Source organism: Pinus tabuliformis, chromosome 9 (assembly GCF_031772625.1).
Source record: "Pinus tabuliformis cultivar Carrire ecotype Pingquan chromosome 9, CPIR1, whole genome shotgun sequence".
In the NCBI taxonomy this organism is placed as follows: Eukaryota; Viridiplantae; Streptophyta; class Pinopsida; order Pinales; family Pinaceae; genus Pinus; species Pinus tabuliformis.
The window spans coordinates 886,656,959-886,678,095 of NC_142307.1; the positions used below are offsets into that span (position 1 = coordinate 886,656,959).

Genomic DNA, 21,137 nt, shown 5'->3' on the forward strand with positions numbered 1-21,137 from the left:
TCTCTACGAATCCCTTCTGCCTTGCAGAAATCCTTGAACTCGTCCGAGATGTATTCACCACCATTATCGCTCCTAAGAGCCTTCACCTTCTTCCCCGACTCCTTCTCGACCAGTGCTTTGAATTCACAGAACTTTGAATATGTCTCGCTCTTCTTCTGCATGAAGAAGATCCAGCACTTACGAGAGAAATCATCAACAAAAATCACATAATACCTGTGTTTTGTTGTCGAAGCAACTGAGAAAGGTCCACACACGTCTGTGTGAATGCTCTCAAGGATCGTCGTGGCGCGACTATCCTTCTCGTGAAAGGTGGCTTTCACAAACTTCCCCAAAGTACACCCCTTGCATTGATCTGACTGCGCAAGTGTGCCTTTAGGAAGCCCTGTAGTGATCTGCTGCAGTATCTTCAAGGCTCCATGGTGAAGGTGACCCAATCTCCTGTGCCACAACTCGCCATCATCCCGGCTCACCAATCCTTCTGCCTTGCCTACCATTGCTGCGCATCCATCTACATGCAACTGATAAAGGTTCCTCACTCGAACCCCTATCTTCCGGGTCTCACCAGTTGTCTTGCTGCGCAGGAAGGCCTTTCCCTCGCTGAAAACAACATCATACCCCTTGTCTTCTAACATCGCCACTGAGATGAGATTCTTCTTCAATCCTAGAACATGCATGACTTCCTTCAATACAAAGGGTTTACCAGACTCCCTCTCAAAGGAAATGGTATCGATACCGGTCGCACTGTATCTACCATCATCGCCCATCTCGATGTGCACTCCAAGATCTTTGTCCTCCAGATCAGAGAACAAATCTCTATCTCCCGTCATGTGAAAAGACGCACCACTGTCCAGAAACCACACTGATCCCATCACACTTGAAACCAAGCATGCGATCAATGAAAAATCAAGCTCAAACTGAGAAGCTAAAGCCTCTCCCCCTGCAGATCCAGCAGCTTGCTTGTTCTTCTTCTTCTGCGGACAATTTGTGGCATAGTGTCCATGCTGGTGACAGTGAAAACACTTCACCTTGGACATATCCTGCTTCTTGCCTTTCGCACCAGACTGAGAAGCTTTCTTTCTCTTCCCTTTCTTTGCTTTGGCAGCCAAAGCACAATTCTCTTCATCAGCTCCCTTTGACGAAGATCCGTCCCTGGTACTCCGCCTGATCTCCTCCTGCACAAGATCTGACCATAGTCTTTCCCATCCTGGCAACTTCTCCCGACCATTGACAGAGTCCTGATAGGAATGCCAACTCTTCGGAAGACCAAACAGAGCCAAGCTCACCAAGTCCTCATCATCGACAGTAACCCCCACACTTCCCAGCTCATCTCGACACTGAGTGAACTTCGTGAGATACTTGGGAATACTGTCTCCCTTCTCGCATTTGATGTTTCTGAGTTTATCTTTGAGCGCCAGCTTCCTCTGATCGCTCTTGCTTTGGAATAATTCTGTTAATGATTTCCACATCAAATATGGAGTAGCCTTTCCATGGAGGCTGGACACAATGTGATCCTTCACGCCCTCCAACAGAATTCTTCGACATTTTGCGATCTTCTTTTGCCAAGCATCAGCTTGAGTAGCATCAGTAGGCTTTGGGATATCCGTATCTATGAATTCCTTCAGCCCGTTATCATCCAATACTGCCTCCATCTTGTCCTTCCATGCAATATAGTTTGAGCTGCCCTCAAGAGCATACTCCAATCGCAATCCGTTGAAAGACATTGTTGCGTTGTCACCAAGAAAACACTGCTGCAAATTCGAATTCCACCAGCAACCAACTCAACTGCTTCCGATCAACCCTCGCTTGATATCCTGTAAAAATCTCTTCTACAAATCAAGCTGCTCCGATACCATGTAGAAACCTTTTCTACAATTATCTAGCTCTGATACCATGTAGAAATTTTGAATAATTTAACACATATTCAATGGAGATTATCCTGATCATGTACTAATGCGGAAAACATACACAATACATAAGCTCCTCTACGTTGATCAAGAATATAGCAGCATCAATAACAATAAAACATCAAGAGCATTCACACATTAACACAGTATGTATCACGGGGAAAGCATCTCGCTAAAAACCCCACACTATCTGTATATTAATGATTGAGTCATGTAACATTACACAGCATAATACTTCTCACAAGTATCTCCACCTCTGTTACACACAATACAGCTCAGATCTGATCTCCAAATCTCTTCCACTGCTTGCCTGCCTCCACTGCTCAATACCTGCTCAAGAACTGATGAGAATTGCTTCCCAAACTCGATTTTCACCTGCAAAATAGTCACTCACTCTTTGTGGACGTGAGCAAAGGCTAAAAATGCGGGCCAAATACGTGAGCAATCCTTTGATTGTGCAAGATCTGGTGCACAACTATAGTCACAACTGATAGCAATCTGATTCTCTACCACCTGTCCCTGTTGAACTGAACATGCACTGACATGCAACTGAGTTAACTGATGTATTCTTTAGTTGTATTATGAGTTAATAATTAGTTTAACAACTCATCATTAGTCTATCTACAGTTAGACTAACTACAACCAGTTTAACTAAGTTAAACTGAACACAACTCCATCAACTGTACCTCCAGTCCACTAAACTCAACTCACTTGAGTTCTAACTGAAGTCATGCATGCAACAACTCAACTGACTCATAAGAAAAACGAATTTCCTTATGACAGCTGCATGTGCCACTTCCGTAGCTCAAACTGAAGTGCTCCAAGAGAATAAGATTAAGTTTATAGTCCAAATATTATTGTGAGATAATAATATTTGACTTTTCTATTTTTGACAGCCAGTCTAAAAATAGACTTGATCACTCACACTGTGATCACTCACACTTTCATCAAAAATAGAAGTCCATCTATTTTTCCCAACTTGATCAATCATCCATAAACATAGACGTGATCCATATGTCTAAAAATAGACATAGTCTAAAAATAGACTTGCGCCAAAAATAGCCTGCGGGCCCACTTAGTGAAGGCAACTCTTTTCACTAAGCTCCATCATCTTGTTGCAATCTCAACAAATGATACATTTTCTTGTTCCAGCTGTGTGCCTTTTTCTCCTTTCCTCAGCATTTAAAGTCAGCTTTGGTTTGAATTAAATCTATTTCTGTTCTCCTTTGAGTGGAAATGATAACAGACTCCAGAGGTTTGTGATTTATCCTTTGTCTGCCCTATTCATTTCATCTTCTTATGCTAATATGTGTGGATGACTACTCCATTGGTTTATACCAATTAGTTAAAGGTTTTTGGTTTCCAGGGACGTTATTTAGTTCATGGATCTTTTGGCAAAATTGAGTTGCTGTTATTTTACTCTTCAACACTTGAATGAATGAGAGACCAATAAACAGAAAGCCAGAGATAAGTTGCTCTCCCCAGTCTTGTTGCAACAATTGGAGAGATCTATGATCAAATGGACGGGCACTTCTTCCAACTATAATGTGCACCAAAGATGCAAAACTAAAACCCATGTTGCTTGCATACATGGATGGACATCAAACTTTCCATTACATGTCATTGCATGAGGTTTGCCCCAAATTGCCTGCAAACAAAGATATTGCTAGTTCTATGTGTGACTTCCCAGATCCACGCTTAAATATATTTAAAGTCCCCAAAAAAAAAAAAAAAAAAAAAAAAATACAACCCTATAAGCAAGTAGGAAGGTTGCTCATTGTCACTGCAACAACTCTTCCTCTCACTTTAGTCTGGCTCTCCTCTTGTTCGAGGGGGCATTCCCTAGAAAAGAATGTGAAAGATAATATATGCTTTAAAATTAAATGGGATGGTGGATTGATGGAGTCAAGAAAAAAAAAAACAATAGGGATTGAACAGTGTGGAAGGAGGCATAGTGAGGCTGTTACAGACATGCTCAAACTAACCATATGGATTTACTTTAACATGCCAAGGATTAAAGGAGCACTATTCCAAAGATACTCCTCACAACAAGTACAAAAGTCAGCCACGTAATAATGTGTAACCATGAATTATTAGGAGGGACAAGCACAAATGAAATCATAAATGAAGTAGACACAAGTAGGAAGCTCTCTTTATAGAATGATCAACCAACAATGCATCTGTCTTCAAGTATAATTTCACCCCAGATCAAGAGAACTTAAGGGTGTTGCACTTAACTTGAACCCTAGCTAGGGTAACCCTAAAAATAGAGTGAACCCATGCCCTTTAATTTATTTTTTCTATTGTGCAGATTTATAAATTAGTTATAAGCTCTACCTAGGATAAGGGAGCAATAACTGAGCCTATAGTGGGAATGCCTGCAAATGCAACTTGGTCACAAGTTAGCCTACACTTGATACAAGGAAATTGAAGGAATACATGAGAGTCAATGAAATCAAGTTTGGAAATGATCAAATTCTGATTGGTTAGTTTATGAGCAGATGAAACATTCTTATTATCATACATGATGCTTGGAGTACCTATATTGAAATTATTCCATGCCCTGTAGTTTCTTTGTTATTGTACAGATTTATGAATTCTTTTAGCTCTATGTTGTATGATGGAGCAATAAATGTAAGCCTATAGTGGTAATGGCTGTAGACACAATTTGGCCAAGCAATATATACAATCACTGTCTTCAAAACAAACTGACCAAGCAATGCATATGATAACTGTCTTTTAAATGGCCTGATCATAATTGTCCAATTAATGTAACGTTCATCAATTTTGCAGAGAAAATGCATGTTTCTTTAATGAATAATTTCCAATTAATATGCAAATTCTAACACCTTTCTCATTTTTGCCTCATTACATCTAGGTGAATATCCATATGTATCCAATAATTTGTTCTCCAGCAACGTTGTTGCCTAGTTGCTGCAGTTGGGTTAGTCAATTTGGAATCAGGTCCTTGAACATTGCCTCATATGATAAATTGAGGGTGTATTTCACTGATAAACACTCGTAAGTGATAAACTGAGTGTGTATTTCACAAATAAAGTTTCCTAAACTAGTGGCAGTTACTTGTATAGGCATTGTTTGGCATCCTAGACACTTAGTAATTAGAGAATATGAAGGGTTGAGCATGCATGATGAAGGCCAACAGTATGCTTTTCCCCAGAGGAGAAAAGGAATGCATCTCACTTAGCCTAGTTGCCTGAGAATAGATGTGGATGTTGCTTCACCATCATCCATCAAAAGAGTGGAAAATATCATGGGTGATGAGATGTTCCTACAGCGTTTCCTTGTATAATGCTCAAGGCTGTGGACCATAGAACAGGAATTACCTTCAATTTGCTATGAGATCCTTCTGCTTTTACAATTTATTGGGGAGCTGCTTTCACACTCCCAGTCTGTACCTACACTGTATGTATTCTCTTAGTCCCATTGACCTACTATCATGGTCATTTTCTGGACATTAGTAAATTATCTTCTTAGAGTGGTACTGGTATATGTGTTCTGCGATTTATTGGTTAGTGGGCTAGGTCCGTCAGGAATATGTTTTTGGCGACATTTATTTTCGATTTTGCAGTGTCACAAATAGGATAGCTTTGGCATAAAAAGAAAAGTGCAGTGAATCTCCTACTCTGTTATTTATATCCAGATCAACTCTGTCATTTTTATTGAGAAACATATCTTTTAGAGTATTGGAGTCATTTTTTCTAATACATATGGCTGCTCTGCCTTCTGTTTATCAATCCCTACAAGAGTTTTAACCACGGGGTTATATATTTGGCAAACAAACAAGTAATTACCTTCATTCTGCAAAATTATGTCATTACTACTATCTTTGGGAAGGTTGAATATGTAAGTACACCTTTAAATTTTTTAAAGCAGTGCAGGGATGTTGGTACCTATAGAAGTAGAGATGTTCAAGTCAGTGCATCAAATGGGTATTTTGGGAAAAGAAAATGAGTGACACGCAGACCCTACATAAACCAAGCTGTGCTGTAAAATCCAAGAACAGAGTACATAGGTGTAATTCAAACCAACGACACTTTTACACAGTCAATCCTGTCATGGTTGAAAGTTTCTCTGTTCGGACTGATGCTTTCCAGATTTGCGTGATAACACGTCCCTATCCAATCTGTTTGTATTTTGCTTCAAATGCGCACTTAAATTTTGTGAAGCCGTTGATTGTAAAGATGCTCCAAAAATGAAGATTTATAAATGCTTCAAGTGCATGATCTCCAATTCCTGTCTAAGTCTGCCTGCCTGTTCTGAAAATATAACAAGCTTTATCTGAGAGAAACAGACATAAGCTCAAAATACGATAAGTAAGCCCTTTGTAAAGAAGAAATTTACAAATCAATGGCAAGGACAAATGTTATACCACTATAAACGTCTAATTCCAGACATGCTTCAGACGCATGCCATGTGCTTCCTATGCATGCATCAGTCTACTGGCTTTCAACCATGGAAGCTATATTTCAAAATTCACATTGAAATAAGGTAGGAATGCAGTTAAACAACATCTCTCTGTCCTGTGATCCTAAGGTATTTACAGATTGTCCCTGCGGCCTTAGTCTAATCATTAAGAGTAATTTGGTGACAAACATGTGAAACATACGCAGCCCTTGATTTATCTATCCTGCGGCCTAGGTCTTCTTCTAAAATACTCCTGTGGTCTTGTTTTACTAAACCTGGGCATGATTTCTGAATCACCTTAAAGTAAATCGCATGATTGATGTTTATACTTCAGCAACCTTGATCTACTCCTAAGGCATCCTTATATATGCGGTCTCATTTTTGGACAATTTAGATGTTACAATGGCTTGATGGTCGCATCGTTTGGATCTTTTCTCAGTGCCTCGTAGGCCAGCAAAGGAGGTGAAGTTCGTGCATGATCCATAGCATAATTGCGATCTGTTTGAACTCCATAAAAGAGCAGAGACTTATCTCGCATTACTGGATGAATTTTGTGGTCAATCTCTGAAATTGAAGTGTTGTCTGAGGCTCAGTTTAAGAATAGCTTCTGTGATAGCATTTAAGGCTTGCGACCTTGACTGGTTGGCATTGGTCCCTCATAAATCACTCGCTGGTTGGACCTTGCGTGACAATTCTTATATAGCGAATTTGATTCTCGGCCTATTCTGAAAAGGTATCACTCCTGTAGCAATGTGTTTTCTCTTCAACAGTGAAAGGTTGTGCCTTATCTACAGCGATATGGATATGAAGTGTCTTGTATATATATTCTTGTTTTGTGTCTGCCCAAAGAAGTCGAACTGTGCAAATTCTATGCTTTCATCTTATTCTTCAGATCGGCCTATGAACAAGGAAGTTTGCACATTTACCTATTGTCTAATTACACTCTAATCATTTCAAGCGAGAGTTGATTCTTGTGATCTAGATTCAAATCTAATATATTCTTGTGGCCACATTCCAATCTATGATATATCACATGTACACATTAATGGCATGCCCGTAGGCAGCGCTGAATGTGTGCACTGCACCAGCCTACAGTCTGATCATCCAATCATCAGCATTAATTTTGTCTCCCAGCAAAGCGGAAGGTGTCACTTGCCAGATCGAGTCCCATCGTTACCTTGCAGCAGCACTAGGGTTATATATATACCTGACAGGCATCAATTCTGAGTGAAAATTCAAAAGACAGATCAATAATAAGGATGTCAGCAGTCGGGCCTTCACCATTTCACTATATCATTGTTATAAGTCATTCTCATCAAAGAATAGGCAGAGAAGGTATGCTTGAATGTTGCTTGTTGAATTGTTTCAGTTTCAGTCCCGTAATTGAAAGATGCCTTCCTGTAGATGTGCAAATTTGTGGACAGATTGTGATATATGCGTAGACCTGCAGTTAACCTTATCACGAAAGTGACCGAAACTTTTCATAAATAACTGTGACATGGATGAAGAAATCCAAACAATTGAGAAAAATGAGACCTGAGAGATAGTAAATCTTCTAGCAGAAAAAGGAGTTATTAGTGTGAGGTGAGTTTATAAACCCATGAATGATGTATAATGCATAATTGAAAGGCACAAAGCACAACTTGTAGTCAAGGGTACAAACGACAATATGGAAGAGAATATAATCAAACCTTTGCTCTTGTACAAAGAATGGAAACCGTTACAGTTGTCATGGCAATAGTAGCTCAATACAAATGATAAGTCCATCAAATGGATGTAAAATCAACTTTTCCCAATGACGTATAAGTTAAGAAAAGCATTGTGTGGGTTCAAGCAGTTGCCAAATGCTTGGTATAGCTGCATTGACTCGTAACTATTGAGCAATGGTTTTAGTAAAAGTAGCAGGAAGCCAAACAGTTTACATCAAAGTTAGCAATGAAGGTGAAATTATAATTATTTGCTTGTATGTAGATGATTTTATTTTTACAGGAAATAATCTATCCATAGAAGAATCTAGATTAGCAGTCGAGAAAGAATTTGTAATAACAAAAATGGGCTTATTGAGATATTTTTTTGGTATTAAAGTCGAACAAACAAATGAAAGTATCTTTATATCTCAAACCAAGTATGCAGGGGTTATCTTGGAAAGATTTAGGAAGTTGAATAGCAAGCTAATGCCAAAAATTATTGCATGGTGCATAACAGATGGAGGCCTTACAAAGATGGTCTAGTGGGGTAGAAATTTCTAGTGAAAATATTAGGATACACATTTACCCTTATTCTAGTGTTGAATAAAAATATCGTGAAAAGTAATGTGTTGCTAGTTTTGGATAAAAAGACTCTCAACTTTCTTCGCAACTTTGTGGTCACTGGCCACTTATGAAAGGAGTAGGCATCTTTAGAAATGCGGTGCCATTTAGAGGAAATACTAATAGCAACAGGGAAAAGGAAATTATTCCGTTCATTTAATTATTTTTCAATTGTCTGGTCATATTGTGAGCTGTAATATATATCACAAGATTGTTTTAGTACTAGTAAACAATGATTAAATATATAATAAATTTGAACCTTTTGACATTTTCAGGACATTCCTCTCAATTTACAAAAAAATAAAGTATGAAAATCATGTTGGAAACAGTTATGAAGTTTGGAGTTTTTATTTTATTTTCAAGATTAATTAAATGGGTTTGGAAGATTGGGACTTATCTATTCACTAAGGTTTTAAAGAAATTATATGCATAAAACTTATACTAACACCTCCTAGTGGAATTGATAGTGCACTAATTTGTTGCTTGCTATTATCTTGGTTTTGGTACCACCTTATAGCATATACGGGTTCAAATTCTATTTTCCATGATGGACAGTTGAATCTGTTTCAACTCTAATTGTTATTGAGGGGTTCCACAAGGATGTCACATGATCATTTATGATGCCCATTTTAACATAGATAGCCACCTATGTTAAGGTTCTATTTTGCAGTTCCATGTTATTTATGAACATTATATACATTTGGTTGGACACGTGAAAATCGATTGATGGATTGGATATTGATGATGGACATGTTGGATGTATGACCAAATGTATGACTTGCTTGGTTACAATTTATCTGGTGCATGACTTGTCAAAGTTATTGTTACATCGTATAGGCTTATATAGATATGATTTATCTAATCAATGACTTAGTGAAATTATGATTTACCTAATGTAAGATTTATTTCCAGTATGAACAACAAAAATTGACACGTGGACACTGGGCTTAATAAACATGATGTTTAAGATCATGTACCTATATCTATTTTGTGGTTGTATATATGCCTGGATGAGAACTAAACTACAGGTTGGAAAGAACCATATGATAACCAAGATATACTATTCCATTGGGGAAGGTCGAGATGACCAATGAGGAAAGGTACGATGTACATTGTTCTATTACATTTGGTATCTACTTGATATGCACTCTTATGACATGAGTAAAATGCAAATGACAGGTGGCAAGACGACCTGACTGGATTATTCGATGACAAGTCCAACCAGCTCTGTAGTGTGGTCCGTGCTCTGAAGGAGGGGTGGAGGTGTTTCCCACCGTGTATCCTCCGAAACCTGGAATCGTGGGGAGGACAGCTGAACGCTCCCCCTAGACATGTGATGACGATTACCAGATGCCTGCTGGGGAAAGTTCGGTCGAGGTATTCGACGCTTCCACCATGTCGGTTTTATCAGTGGTTAGTATGGCCGTTGCCACTGATAGAGCAGCAGAGGATGGATAGGGTAGGAACGGAAGTAGGTCAAGGTGGATAGGAGGATATAGATCAGTTGGAAACTCTTGATGGGAAGTAATGTCATTGTCTGACTTATCAAATTTAATGCTATAACTCTTTCTGGTTTGCTATTCTTTCAAACTCCTTGTATCTTTTCATTCTAACTTCGGGACGAAGTTTTCTGAAGGAGGGGTGTATGTAATGCCCCACTTAAATCTTATCCTACAAATTGTGTTAATATTTACATTATCTGAAAATATTGAGGAATATTGGTCTAAAATAAATTTATGATTTCCATTATTCAAATTCCCCACTTACCTTCTCAATTTGAATATTGTGTAGGATATGGTCTCCTTCCATTAATTCAAAATATATTTATTCATTCACACACCCCAATGTACCCTCACATTTAATAAGGAGAAGACAAAGTCCTCTCCATCTTATCATCAATATATATTTTTATTCATTTCACATTCCCCAATGTACCCTCACATTTAATAAGGAGAAGACAAAGTCCTCTCCATCTTATCATCAATATATATTTATTCATTTCACATCCCCCAATGTACCCTCACATTTAATAAGGAGGAGACATGGTCCTCCCCATGTAATTACCCTTCACATTCCCAAATGTACTTCCCCATTAAATTCTCAATTTTAAATTCATATCACAATTCCAAATGTACTCTAGCTTGGAAGAGAAGTCAACCAAGGATGGGTGAGAGTTAAAGACATTAATGAGAGGTGGTTGAGGAAAGAGGGTATAAAAGGGAAGGGGGAAGGAAGAAGAGGGGGAGTTGGAGTTTTGCTTAGGATTGTGGGGGGTTGGTTGTGATTGTTTGGCCTTGTTATGATTTTTGGGAGACCTTGGAAACCTGTGGAGGTTTCTTGGGTTTGAGAGGAGGAAAGTATCATTATCTAGTTTTGCACATTCTTCTTGGGGACACACTATATCTGGTTGGACTTGGGCACGGAGGGCTAGGGAACCTGTGGAGGTTTCCTGGGCTAGGAATTTATTTCCTAGTTGGCTGGGAGGTAAATCCGGTTGGGTCGGCCAGAAGGAGCGTTCAGCTGGAGCTATCAGACAAAGGTATCGTCATCAACCGCCGGAACAGGTATTTTTCCATGGACTACTCTTGTTAAGTTGATATCAATAGAATGCTCACCTTAATTTATGTTGCTTATGATAAAATGATTAAATGTTAAATGTTTAAAGCTATGTGAAAAGGTCAGCAAGCTCCTTTTGTTATTTATAAATTAACAGGAAAATAGATATGTTAGTGTATAACGAAATAAGAGCTCTAATAATAGGATTCGGGTTCTTACAATGTTGCCCTTTAGGCAAAACAAAGCGTTAACCTAGGGACTAATGCCCTTGGTTGATATATGGAGAGAATTATAACTCTTCTTGTATGTTTCTAGGGTGAGTTACCCTAGAAAATAGGCTTGTGATTTTGGTTTGGTCTTCAACCAATGTTTCTTTCTCCTCTGAGCCAATGAGGAGGTCATTTTCTTGTATAATAGATGTCCCCTAAAGTGTGAGGTTAGAGATGAAGATGATGGCTGAAATACTTTATAAATATTGTAGGAAAAGAGAGAGAGGATCAGAGCTTTAAGACTGTGGGAGACCTGAAACAAACCACATATGTCAAAAAAAATATAAGATCATGTATTCAGTCAGGCGTTCTCATGCTCAATAGATGTGTTAGAGTGATTTCCCAAAAAGAGATATGACGATCATGTCCACCAATAAGCACAATGTGGAACTATGTCATAATATGATCAACCTGACGAGTTGTCTTCAAAATAGTATACACAGCTTGGGAGAGGAAACAAAGTTGAGTGATGTAAGCCTCTACCCAAGGTCTTGGTTGCCACTTATCTGAACAACATATTTATGCACATGTGAATAAAGGAGTTGAAGTCGAACATGTGATAAATCGTCTGATTACCATTCACTGATGGAAATTGTTAACAAACGCGAAGATTGCCACCAATAAGTATGATGGTATCCAAGATGCCCAGTACAATCTAGCAAGTGTGAGAAGGATGTTGTCATCGAACACTCGTAGAATCATTCAACTGGGAGCCAATGATGAAAACTCCCAATCAAACATAAGGTAACCTACCACTGATGACTGCAAGTTCCAGGGTACTGATATGTTTTTGGATCTTCTTCCTAGATAGAGTGTTCATGTTGATAGGAAGAGATCTATCAAAAGGTAGGAAATAAGGTGTCCTACATCAATTGACACAAAACAAGACAAGAATGATTTGTTTTGGAGATAAATTTTGAGCCATGGGTCAAACAAATGGAGGGAATTTTTGAAGTATATGATGGATGGTTGATACAGGAAGCAGATGATAAATGGGTCCCTTGAACAATAGAAGGCACGGAACAAAGGTTTACCAGGAAAATTTAGACTCATGAACACCAAAGAGTGTTAGGATACAGGGATGCAGGAACATCAAAGTATGAAGGATAAACTCATAGGATGGTAAGGTTTAGTGAGAGGCTGACAAAAAGGGGTTTGCTAAGGGAGTGCCATGTTCAAGGGATAAACTATTGAATATAGATATTGAGTCACTGTGTTGTCCAATTTTTCCCATCTGATTAAGTTTAACGAGTCCAGATTGGTAAACTTGGTGGTCTTTTCATATTTAAAGAGTCTGAAAAGATCTTAAATAGCAACTCCAAGGGGGTCCTTTTGTCATGGTTGATAACTAAGTGAGACAAAGGCTTAATAGTATACCCGGTACAGCTCATTTTCAGTAAGTTACTCTACTGAGTCTGGATAAAGTGATAAACCTATGCTCAATAGACGTATGCCTAATTTAGCTACGAGTATTAGGAGACAGAGTAAACTCGATATTCTTTGTGAAATTTTAATGAGTTAGATGAATAAAAAATCAATAGATATTCATAAAATTTTAACAAGTGAGATGAAGAAAACTCAATATGTCTTTTTCAGTTTAAAGAGTGAGGAAAAAGAGATAAAAGAGCTTCTCAGGTCCTCTTTCTAGGAGTTTTACGAGTCTAAAGAAGATAACTTAGGGATTTTTTCTATTTAAGAGCAAGAAAAGGTCCCAAAAACGAAAGTGATCATATATTCTTCATAGGATTTTTACGAGACTGACGAAGTTAACGCAAGGATTTTTCGTTTTGAGAGCGAGAAAAGGTCCCAAAAAAGAAAGTGCTCATTTGGAGTCAAACTTGGTTAATTCTGCATAAAGTCACTAAAATATCATCAAAACATAAGTAATTTTGACAACATATCAATATGGTGCCTGTTTGAAATATAGGAATGAAAAAATTCAATTTCAATGACTAGCTAGAGTGATTCATATCTCCAAAGTGACTATAAGAAGGGTTGCATACCCTCATTTTCACTATTTTGAGTTCTCTGAGAGTGCTCTGGAGACAAAAGGCAGTAAAAATTTCCCGAGCAATTGCAAGAAATTCAGGCTACCATTCGATGCGCCATCAGTTCCAAGTAGATTGCGTAATCCTTGGCTTACATTTTAATACGTTTTTATAGTTAATTGATTGGATAATTTTTATGTTTTGGGAAAGCCCTAGGTGGTTGGCCGGCTAAGGCTAGGGGTGGCATTAAACACCCTTTCCGTGAAAGGGAGGGGCATTAGCATGCCCTATGGGCTCTGGAGGGCTACATTAGCCAACCAAGTGCAAGGCAAAACAATGTTTCTTGCATTCCCAAGGTTTTTAGCCAGCAAAAGACAGGTTCAAGGGTGTTTTTGTGTAGGAATTAAGTGTGCAAAATGAGTCTATGGAGGGAAAGAGCTCATGATGCCGAGGAACTACAAATGCTAAATGATCCAGCTTGCTTAACATCTTTGTGAAGATGCGGGCTGTTGAAATATGCTAGACTTGACCTGATGAAGGGTCAAGAGGATCTCCTTAGCTGGATTATCCAATAGTGGGATGAATGGCAAGGTGTGTTCAGGATCAGAGATCAGGAGCTCTCGACTAAAAGAGATGACATTTACTTCCTCATTGGTTTATTGTGCAGAGGTGCATGAGTAATGTGATAGGAGGGAGGATGGATCCAAGAACCACCATGGAATTGGTCCAGACACAATGTAGACCAGGCAATGGGCTAGTGAGAAACAAGGTTTCCATTGAGCGAATCAGAACTAGACCGATGAGGGCCATTTTATGGATGATCATCCACTTGGCAAGGCCCAAGAGCCAGCATGTAGCTATAAAGCCCCAATTTTTACTAGCAATACACTGCTTACTGTTAATCAAGGTTGTCATTGATGTCAATATGGCATTGTCGAAATGGCAAATATTCTTGTGATAAATAACCCTAACACTAGACTATGTTACCCTAACCCTAAAAACTATGAAACCCTAACCCTAGACTTGTTGGAAAACCCAACCCTAGTACATGAAGCCCTAGCTAATACCCTAACCCTAATTTGACATTTGAGGGATGACCAAAATGAAAGAATATGCCAAAGGCTTAAAAAAAAGGGGGGCAAAAATCACTAGACATATATATACATATATTTATATCAAATATAAATATATATGTTATATTTATATGATATAAAATATATAACAATAAAAATGTATTTACCACATACATATGAAACCATGCATGAATACAATAAAAAAAAATATTGAATACATTGGAATATTTAAAGTTAAATACGCTAATCTAAGGTTGGCTCCACCTACATAAGTCGGCCTCAATCTACATGTTGGCTTCTCTTTCATTTGTGACGGTTGCATTCTTCAAAATCGTATTAATAAAAAATACTCGATCGAGTTTGATATATAGGTCTCGGTCAACAAAGGATATTCATAACGAAGAAGTTCACATCTTGTGAACAAGGAAGACGAGGAAAATACGAAGGAAAATTGCAGAGAAATTATGGAATTCGATGGATTAATTTTCAAATATTGATGACAAAAATTGCAGAGACCAAAAGTTTTGCAAAATCGCAGTGATGTTCTCAAGTTGCAGATCCAGATCAGTTCAGTGGAAGGGTTTTGTTATATTATTCTTGAACAATTTGTTTCGAAAAAATATTATTGCGGGTGGAATCTCATCCATGCAGCCTCACCTTACAGGAAAACTGACAGTGAAATCTTTTTGCAAGACTACACGTCTCTCATCATCGTCTTGAATAAAACCAATAGCTCGATTTTTGTTAGAGATTGCGGACTTGTGACCAGACAATAAGGCTTGGAACCGTGAAGCTCAAACCTGTGGGATGTATTAAGTTTTGAACCTCTGGCATAACATTTTTAAAGTGTGGAGTTTCACTTGGAAATATCTCGATGTTTCTTGGAGATAAAATTGAAGGGTATCCTAAATAACATACCTGTGCTACTAATATCTACCTCAGGCTTGTGGAATTTTAGTTTGGGCCTATGACCATTGATTAAACTAAATCTCGCACTGTTGTGACTGAGCTAAATTCAGACTATGGTGACAATACTTCGAACCTATTACAATTATCATCCTCAGATATGTAACAAACAGAGCTCAAATATGTGGGTAGCATCGATAGAAAGTTTGGACCTGTAGTGTCACTTCTTTGCAGACCTTGTGAAATTATAAAACAAGTGCTTGGCCCTGTCTATGAAGTGACCTAGATTTTCTTGGGAAGATTTTCCTTTCAGAGCTTGGTTGGAAGTCTGAAGAAGTATTGAGCTTATTATTGAAGACTTTTTAAGCAACTTATTGGAGATCATTTTGAAGATTAGTTTTTGAATCTTGGAGTATCCCTTGAAGATTACTTGAAGATATTTTGTAGAAGGTGGTCTTGGTGACATTCTTGGAGACCTTGATTGAAGCCCTCATGGAGTGGAGTTAGAGGGGTCTTTTGGGTAACATGAAGAGCAGTGGTGACACCTTCATGAGAAGACAAGGTTATCATTGATGAAGTAATTTGGATAACACATTGTTGAAGATTGATAGGTCTCATTGTAGAATATATTGGGATCTGTGAAGAATCGTCAAATTTATCTTGAAAATTGAAGCCGAGGGTTCGAACCCTAGAGGTTGGAGCCTCATAAAGACAAGGTTAGTGCCTTGGAAGATAGGGTTGGAGCCCTAGAGGATAGGATTCCTCAAGAGACCAGGTTGGAGCCTATACCAGAGATAGGGTTGGAGCCCTAGAGGTTGGTGCCTCAAATTAACAAGGTTGGAGCCTTGGAAGTCCAAGTCGGTGCTTGGCCAAATATAAGTTGGAGCTTAAGAGATTGAGGATCAGTGTTTTCATCTAGGGTTGGAGCCCTACATACATTGTACTTGATTTATTGTAAAGAATAAATCAATAAAAGAATTTATTCTTATTGTTCATTTTGTGTTCTAAATATAAGTGATCTAACTAGTAAAAGTAACAATTGAAAAGAAATATTAATTCACCCCCCCGCTCAGTATTTCCAACACTTATAGCCACAAGTATTCAGCTGGTGTGATGGAGTCCTCCATCAAGTGAAAGTAGAGCTAACAACTTGTAAGACTTAGGCCCAAAGAGAGTTTGGGTATGGTACCTTGATTGTGTCCTTTAGCCTTGAGAGAGTGCCCATGATGACGCCACATAGGAGTCTTGGCATAGCCAGTCCCAGGGAGACGAGACAGGAGTGATGGGCTTCCCTAGCACCTTGTACTAGAGGGGGACTGATTAGACACTTCTTCGAGTGGCTTAGTGGCTAGATCCTAATTATTGATGATTATGCTTATGTAGGCATGGATTATAAAGGGGATCTGGAACTAATATTGCCACCTAGCACTCAGTGGGGGCCACAAGGTAAGAGGATCGATTAAAGTACCAAATATTATTTTTTGACTTTCGAAATTTATGCAATTTTTTTGTTTATGGGTGAAAAAGTATTGACATGAAGCATTTCTTGACACAGATGTGGCACCGATATGTCCTACAAGTATGCCCCACCATGCTAGGTGGGGTGATCAGCTACCTGGGGCTAGAGCAGCAGTAGGTGCGGTAGCTGCTGAAGAGGGAGATGACACACAGAGTCTCTATGAGGTTGCTAGGAACCTCGAAGGGTTGAGCATGGGTGTGCCACCTCTTCCCATGAGAGAGATACCAGCTCATATGCAGTGACACACAGTGGGTGTGCTAGAGTGGTTTTTGGTTCCTCTTAGGATGTTAGCTAGAGTTGTCATTAGTTATCATAAGCATTAAGCTCAACAGGCGTAAGGTATATCCAGCAATAGGCGTAAGGTATATCTAGTGGGTTTCATAGTGAGGCTTAGTAGAGCCATTTTGTACTTTAAAACACCCAACTTTTGGGAATTTTTTACATAAAAGATTGGAATCGATATATATATATATATATATATATATATATATATATATATAGTGATTCATGGTCTATATGCTTATTTTAATTTTTTGTAAATTTTTCAACTATAAAAAAAATTGCATTCATACATGTAACTATAAAGAATGGGACAGATGCCAATACAATACATAATTTTCCAATGAGTCAGTGAATGCATTAGATTCTCTAGGAATGTATTCATATGTAACAAACTCAAATTGACGTTCAAGAGTCATACCCTTAAATAGTAATGCAACAATATTGGATTGCGGTATATATACAGATATTTTTAGTGATTCATGGTCTATATGCTTATTTTAATTTTTTGTAAATTTTTCAACTATAAAAAAATTTGCATTCATACATGTAACTATAAAGAATGGGACAGATGCCAATACAATACATAATTTTCCAACGAGTTAGCGAATGCATTAGATTCTCTAGGAATGTATTCATATGTAACAAACTCAAATTGACGTTCCAAGAGTCATACCCTTAAATAGTAATGCAACAATATTGGATTGTGGATGTGATAGTGATTAGTCAATTACGTAATGACTAGATGAGAGTCTAACTTGACCACCAAATTGGAGATGTCCCGAGATGAGCCTTCAATACAGAGTTTGATCATGTACCTATACTCAGGAATATTGTTGGTGGCAACACCAAGAAAAACTCCCCCGAAATTAAGTAATTATGACTCAGGTGTGTAAAGGACCCAAGCAGCTGATGCAATGTGTCGTGTGTGACGACTAGCACCATCCGCATATCTGACATATGGTAAGGGTGACGAAGACATTTGTGCAATGAGAGATGTGTATGAGATAAATACCTATAAAGAGCCAAAAAAATCCAGACACACCAAAAGAAGCAAAACTTATATACATAAAATTACAAAGAAAATGCCTAGTAGAACACTAGGCATAATACTTTTTCAGATAGAGCCCATTGTGGGGCTCCACGAGTGGAATTCCATCATAGTCCTGAAGCTCATAGGCACCTTTTGAAAGGACCTTAGTAACAACATATGGACCAACCCATAATGGTTGAAGCATACTTGCCCCCAAGAGATCATGCTTTTGATCGTAAAGTAAAATGAGGTCACCCTCTTGGTAAGAACGAGGCTTGACATTTTTTTCATATTGGGCTTTGACTCGACGCTTATGGGATTCGAGAGCCAGTGCGACATCTTGACGAGTCTCATCCAGTTGATTGAGTGATAGTAAGCGCTCTTCTTCAGCTGTGGTGTCGGGCAAGAGTTCAACAATTACTTTTATGGAGGGAATCTGGCACTCGATAGGAAGAACTGCTTCCAGGCCATAAGAAAGTTGAAATGGTGTAAAGCCTATAGTAGTTTTGACTAATGTTCGGTATGCCCAAAGAGCAGGATATAACATGTGGTGCCAATGGGTTTTATGATTTCCTACTAATCGGGGGATCATGGTTTTCAGGGTGTCATTAATGGCTTCCACTTGGCCTTTAGCTTGTGGGTACAAGGAGGAAGATTGTTCTTGCCTAAAACCTAGCAATGATGTTAAGTTAGACATCATATGTTTTGAAAGTGGGAACCATGGTCTATAATGATCATGTAGGGCACACCGAAATGATAGATTACATCATTGAACAGGAATAACGCAGCATTTTCTCCATCAACCCAAAAAGTGGGAATGGCTTCCACCCATTTCATAAAGTAGTCCACAGTGACAATAATGAAGTTGTTTCCATCAGAGGAAGTGGGGTTGTAGGTGACAAAGTCAATGCCCCATTTAGAAAAGGGGCTAAAAAAGATAACTGGGTGAAGGGGGACCAGGGGTGTGTGCATTGTTTTGGTAAATATTTGACAAGGATGACACTGCTGGACTGCAGTAATACAGTCTTTAAACAAGGTTGGCCAGTAGTGTCCTGCAAGTAGTATTTTCTCAGCAGTAACCATGCTGAAAAGATGACTGCCACATGCCCCAGCATGGAAGTCATTTAGAATGTGTTCCACCTTGGCATGAGTGAGACAACATCAAATAATTGTATCAGTGCCATGATGATATAGAGTATCGTTCAACACTAAATAGTGCCTAGCTTGGTGGTGAATGCAACGAAGTTCATCTGATGAGAAATCTAGGTAGAACTGTTGTGTTTGGAGGTAGACAAGAATGTCTCCATACCAAGGATCAGTTGAGTTGACCAGATAGACAGATTCATCTAGAAGAGGATCATGGGCTACCTCATCTGGATCGACTATGGGAAGGTCCAACAATAATTCAACAAAGACTAAGGATTTTTTAGCCTTGGCAATGGCAAAAACCAAATCAAATTGTTGGAGGATAACAATCCATTTGGAATATTTTCCTCCAATGACTTGATGAGATAGAATGTGTCTCATGGGATTCTCCAAGGTGATGAAAGTAGTCTATCGTAGTAGTATGTAATGTCAGAAGCGATTGACAGCAAAGATGACTGCCAAGGATAGCTTTTCCACATGTGAATATCAAAGTTCAGGCCCAGCCAGGCCTTTTGAGAGATAATAGATCACATGCTCACTGAGATCATCGTGGGTTTGGACCAACACCATACCAATGGAGGATGGTGAGGCTTCCAGGTATAATAGAAAGTTGCGTGAATAGTCGGGAGGACTAAGTAGTGGGGTAGATATGAGTGCCTCTTTCAAGGCATCAAATGATCATTGGGCTTGATCATCCCACAAGTATGGTACTCCTTTCTTTAGTAGGCGCATAAAACCTTTCGTTAGTTCGGCATAATTCACAATGAATCATCATAAGAAGTTTTCCTTCCCTTGCAAACTTTGGATTTGTAAGATGGATTGTGGCATGGGAAATAGAGTAATTGCATTTACCTTATCGGGATCAACCCTTATCCCGTGTTTGGAGACAATGAAACCAAGTAGGCGTCTAGACTCGACAAAGAATATGCACTTATGCGGATTCAGATGGATGTTATAGAACCTACACCTAAAAAAGATTGCTCGAAGATGAATTAGGTGTTGGGTTCGCTTCTTGGACTGAGTCAGAAGATCATCCAAGTAAGCTTGAACAATGTTCCTGATATCATGAAATGCATAGTCCATGGCCCTCTGAAAGGTTATGCCTGCATTCTTCAGATTGAAGGGGAACTTGTGATATGCAAATATGCCCCAAGGACAAATGAAGGTGGTTTTGTTTTGGTCGGTAGGTTTTATGACAATCTGGTTGTAGCCTAAGAAAGCATCCATGAAGGAGAAGGATTTGCAAATGGCATAATCGTTGATGATCTCGTCAATGAACGGGGTCGAATAATTGTCCTTTGGACATGTGGCATTCAAATATTGGTAGTTGACATAGACACGAATGGTAACATATTTTTTTTTCTACAGGAACCAGATTGGAAACCCATTTCGTCAAGGGAACGAGGTAGATAAAACCATCACATAATAATTTTTCCACCTCAGTCTTGATAGCAGACGTTTTGCAAGGGTGGACTGGTCGGAGTCTTTGGCAGAAAGGCCTGACATTGTCATAGACCTTGATCTCATGCTCAATAATAGAAGGATATATGTTAGGAATTTCCTCATAAGACTAAGTGAATACATCACGAAATTCCTTGAAAAGGCAGGTGAAGCTTGCAATTTCCTCAAGATTTCAATCGGCTCCAATCTAAATGTTTTCCACAATACCTATTTTGACTGATATATTGATGAACATCATTTTTGAAAGATTGACCATGTTCCCTTCCGAA

At 38.7% G+C, this 21,137-nt stretch overlaps 1 protein-coding gene across 1 annotated transcript; it reads right to left on the bottom strand.

Moving 5' to 3' along the window:
• Positions 1-18,328: 18,328 nt before the first annotated feature.
• LOC149151611 (uncharacterized) lies at positions 18,329-18,808 on the bottom strand. Its single transcript, XM_089443210.1, has one exon. The coding sequence runs from the start codon at positions 18,806-18,808 to the stop codon at positions 18,329-18,331; it is 480 nt and encodes a 159-aa protein (XP_089299336.1).
• Between the last annotated feature and the right edge of the window lie 2,329 nt (positions 18,809-21,137).

Bases quoted from the DNA above. Each gene is read 5' to 3' on its own strand.
- LOC149151611 (XM_089443210.1), bottom strand. From the start codon at position 18,808: ATGTTATATCCTGCTCTTTGGGCATACCGAACATTAGTCAAAACTACT.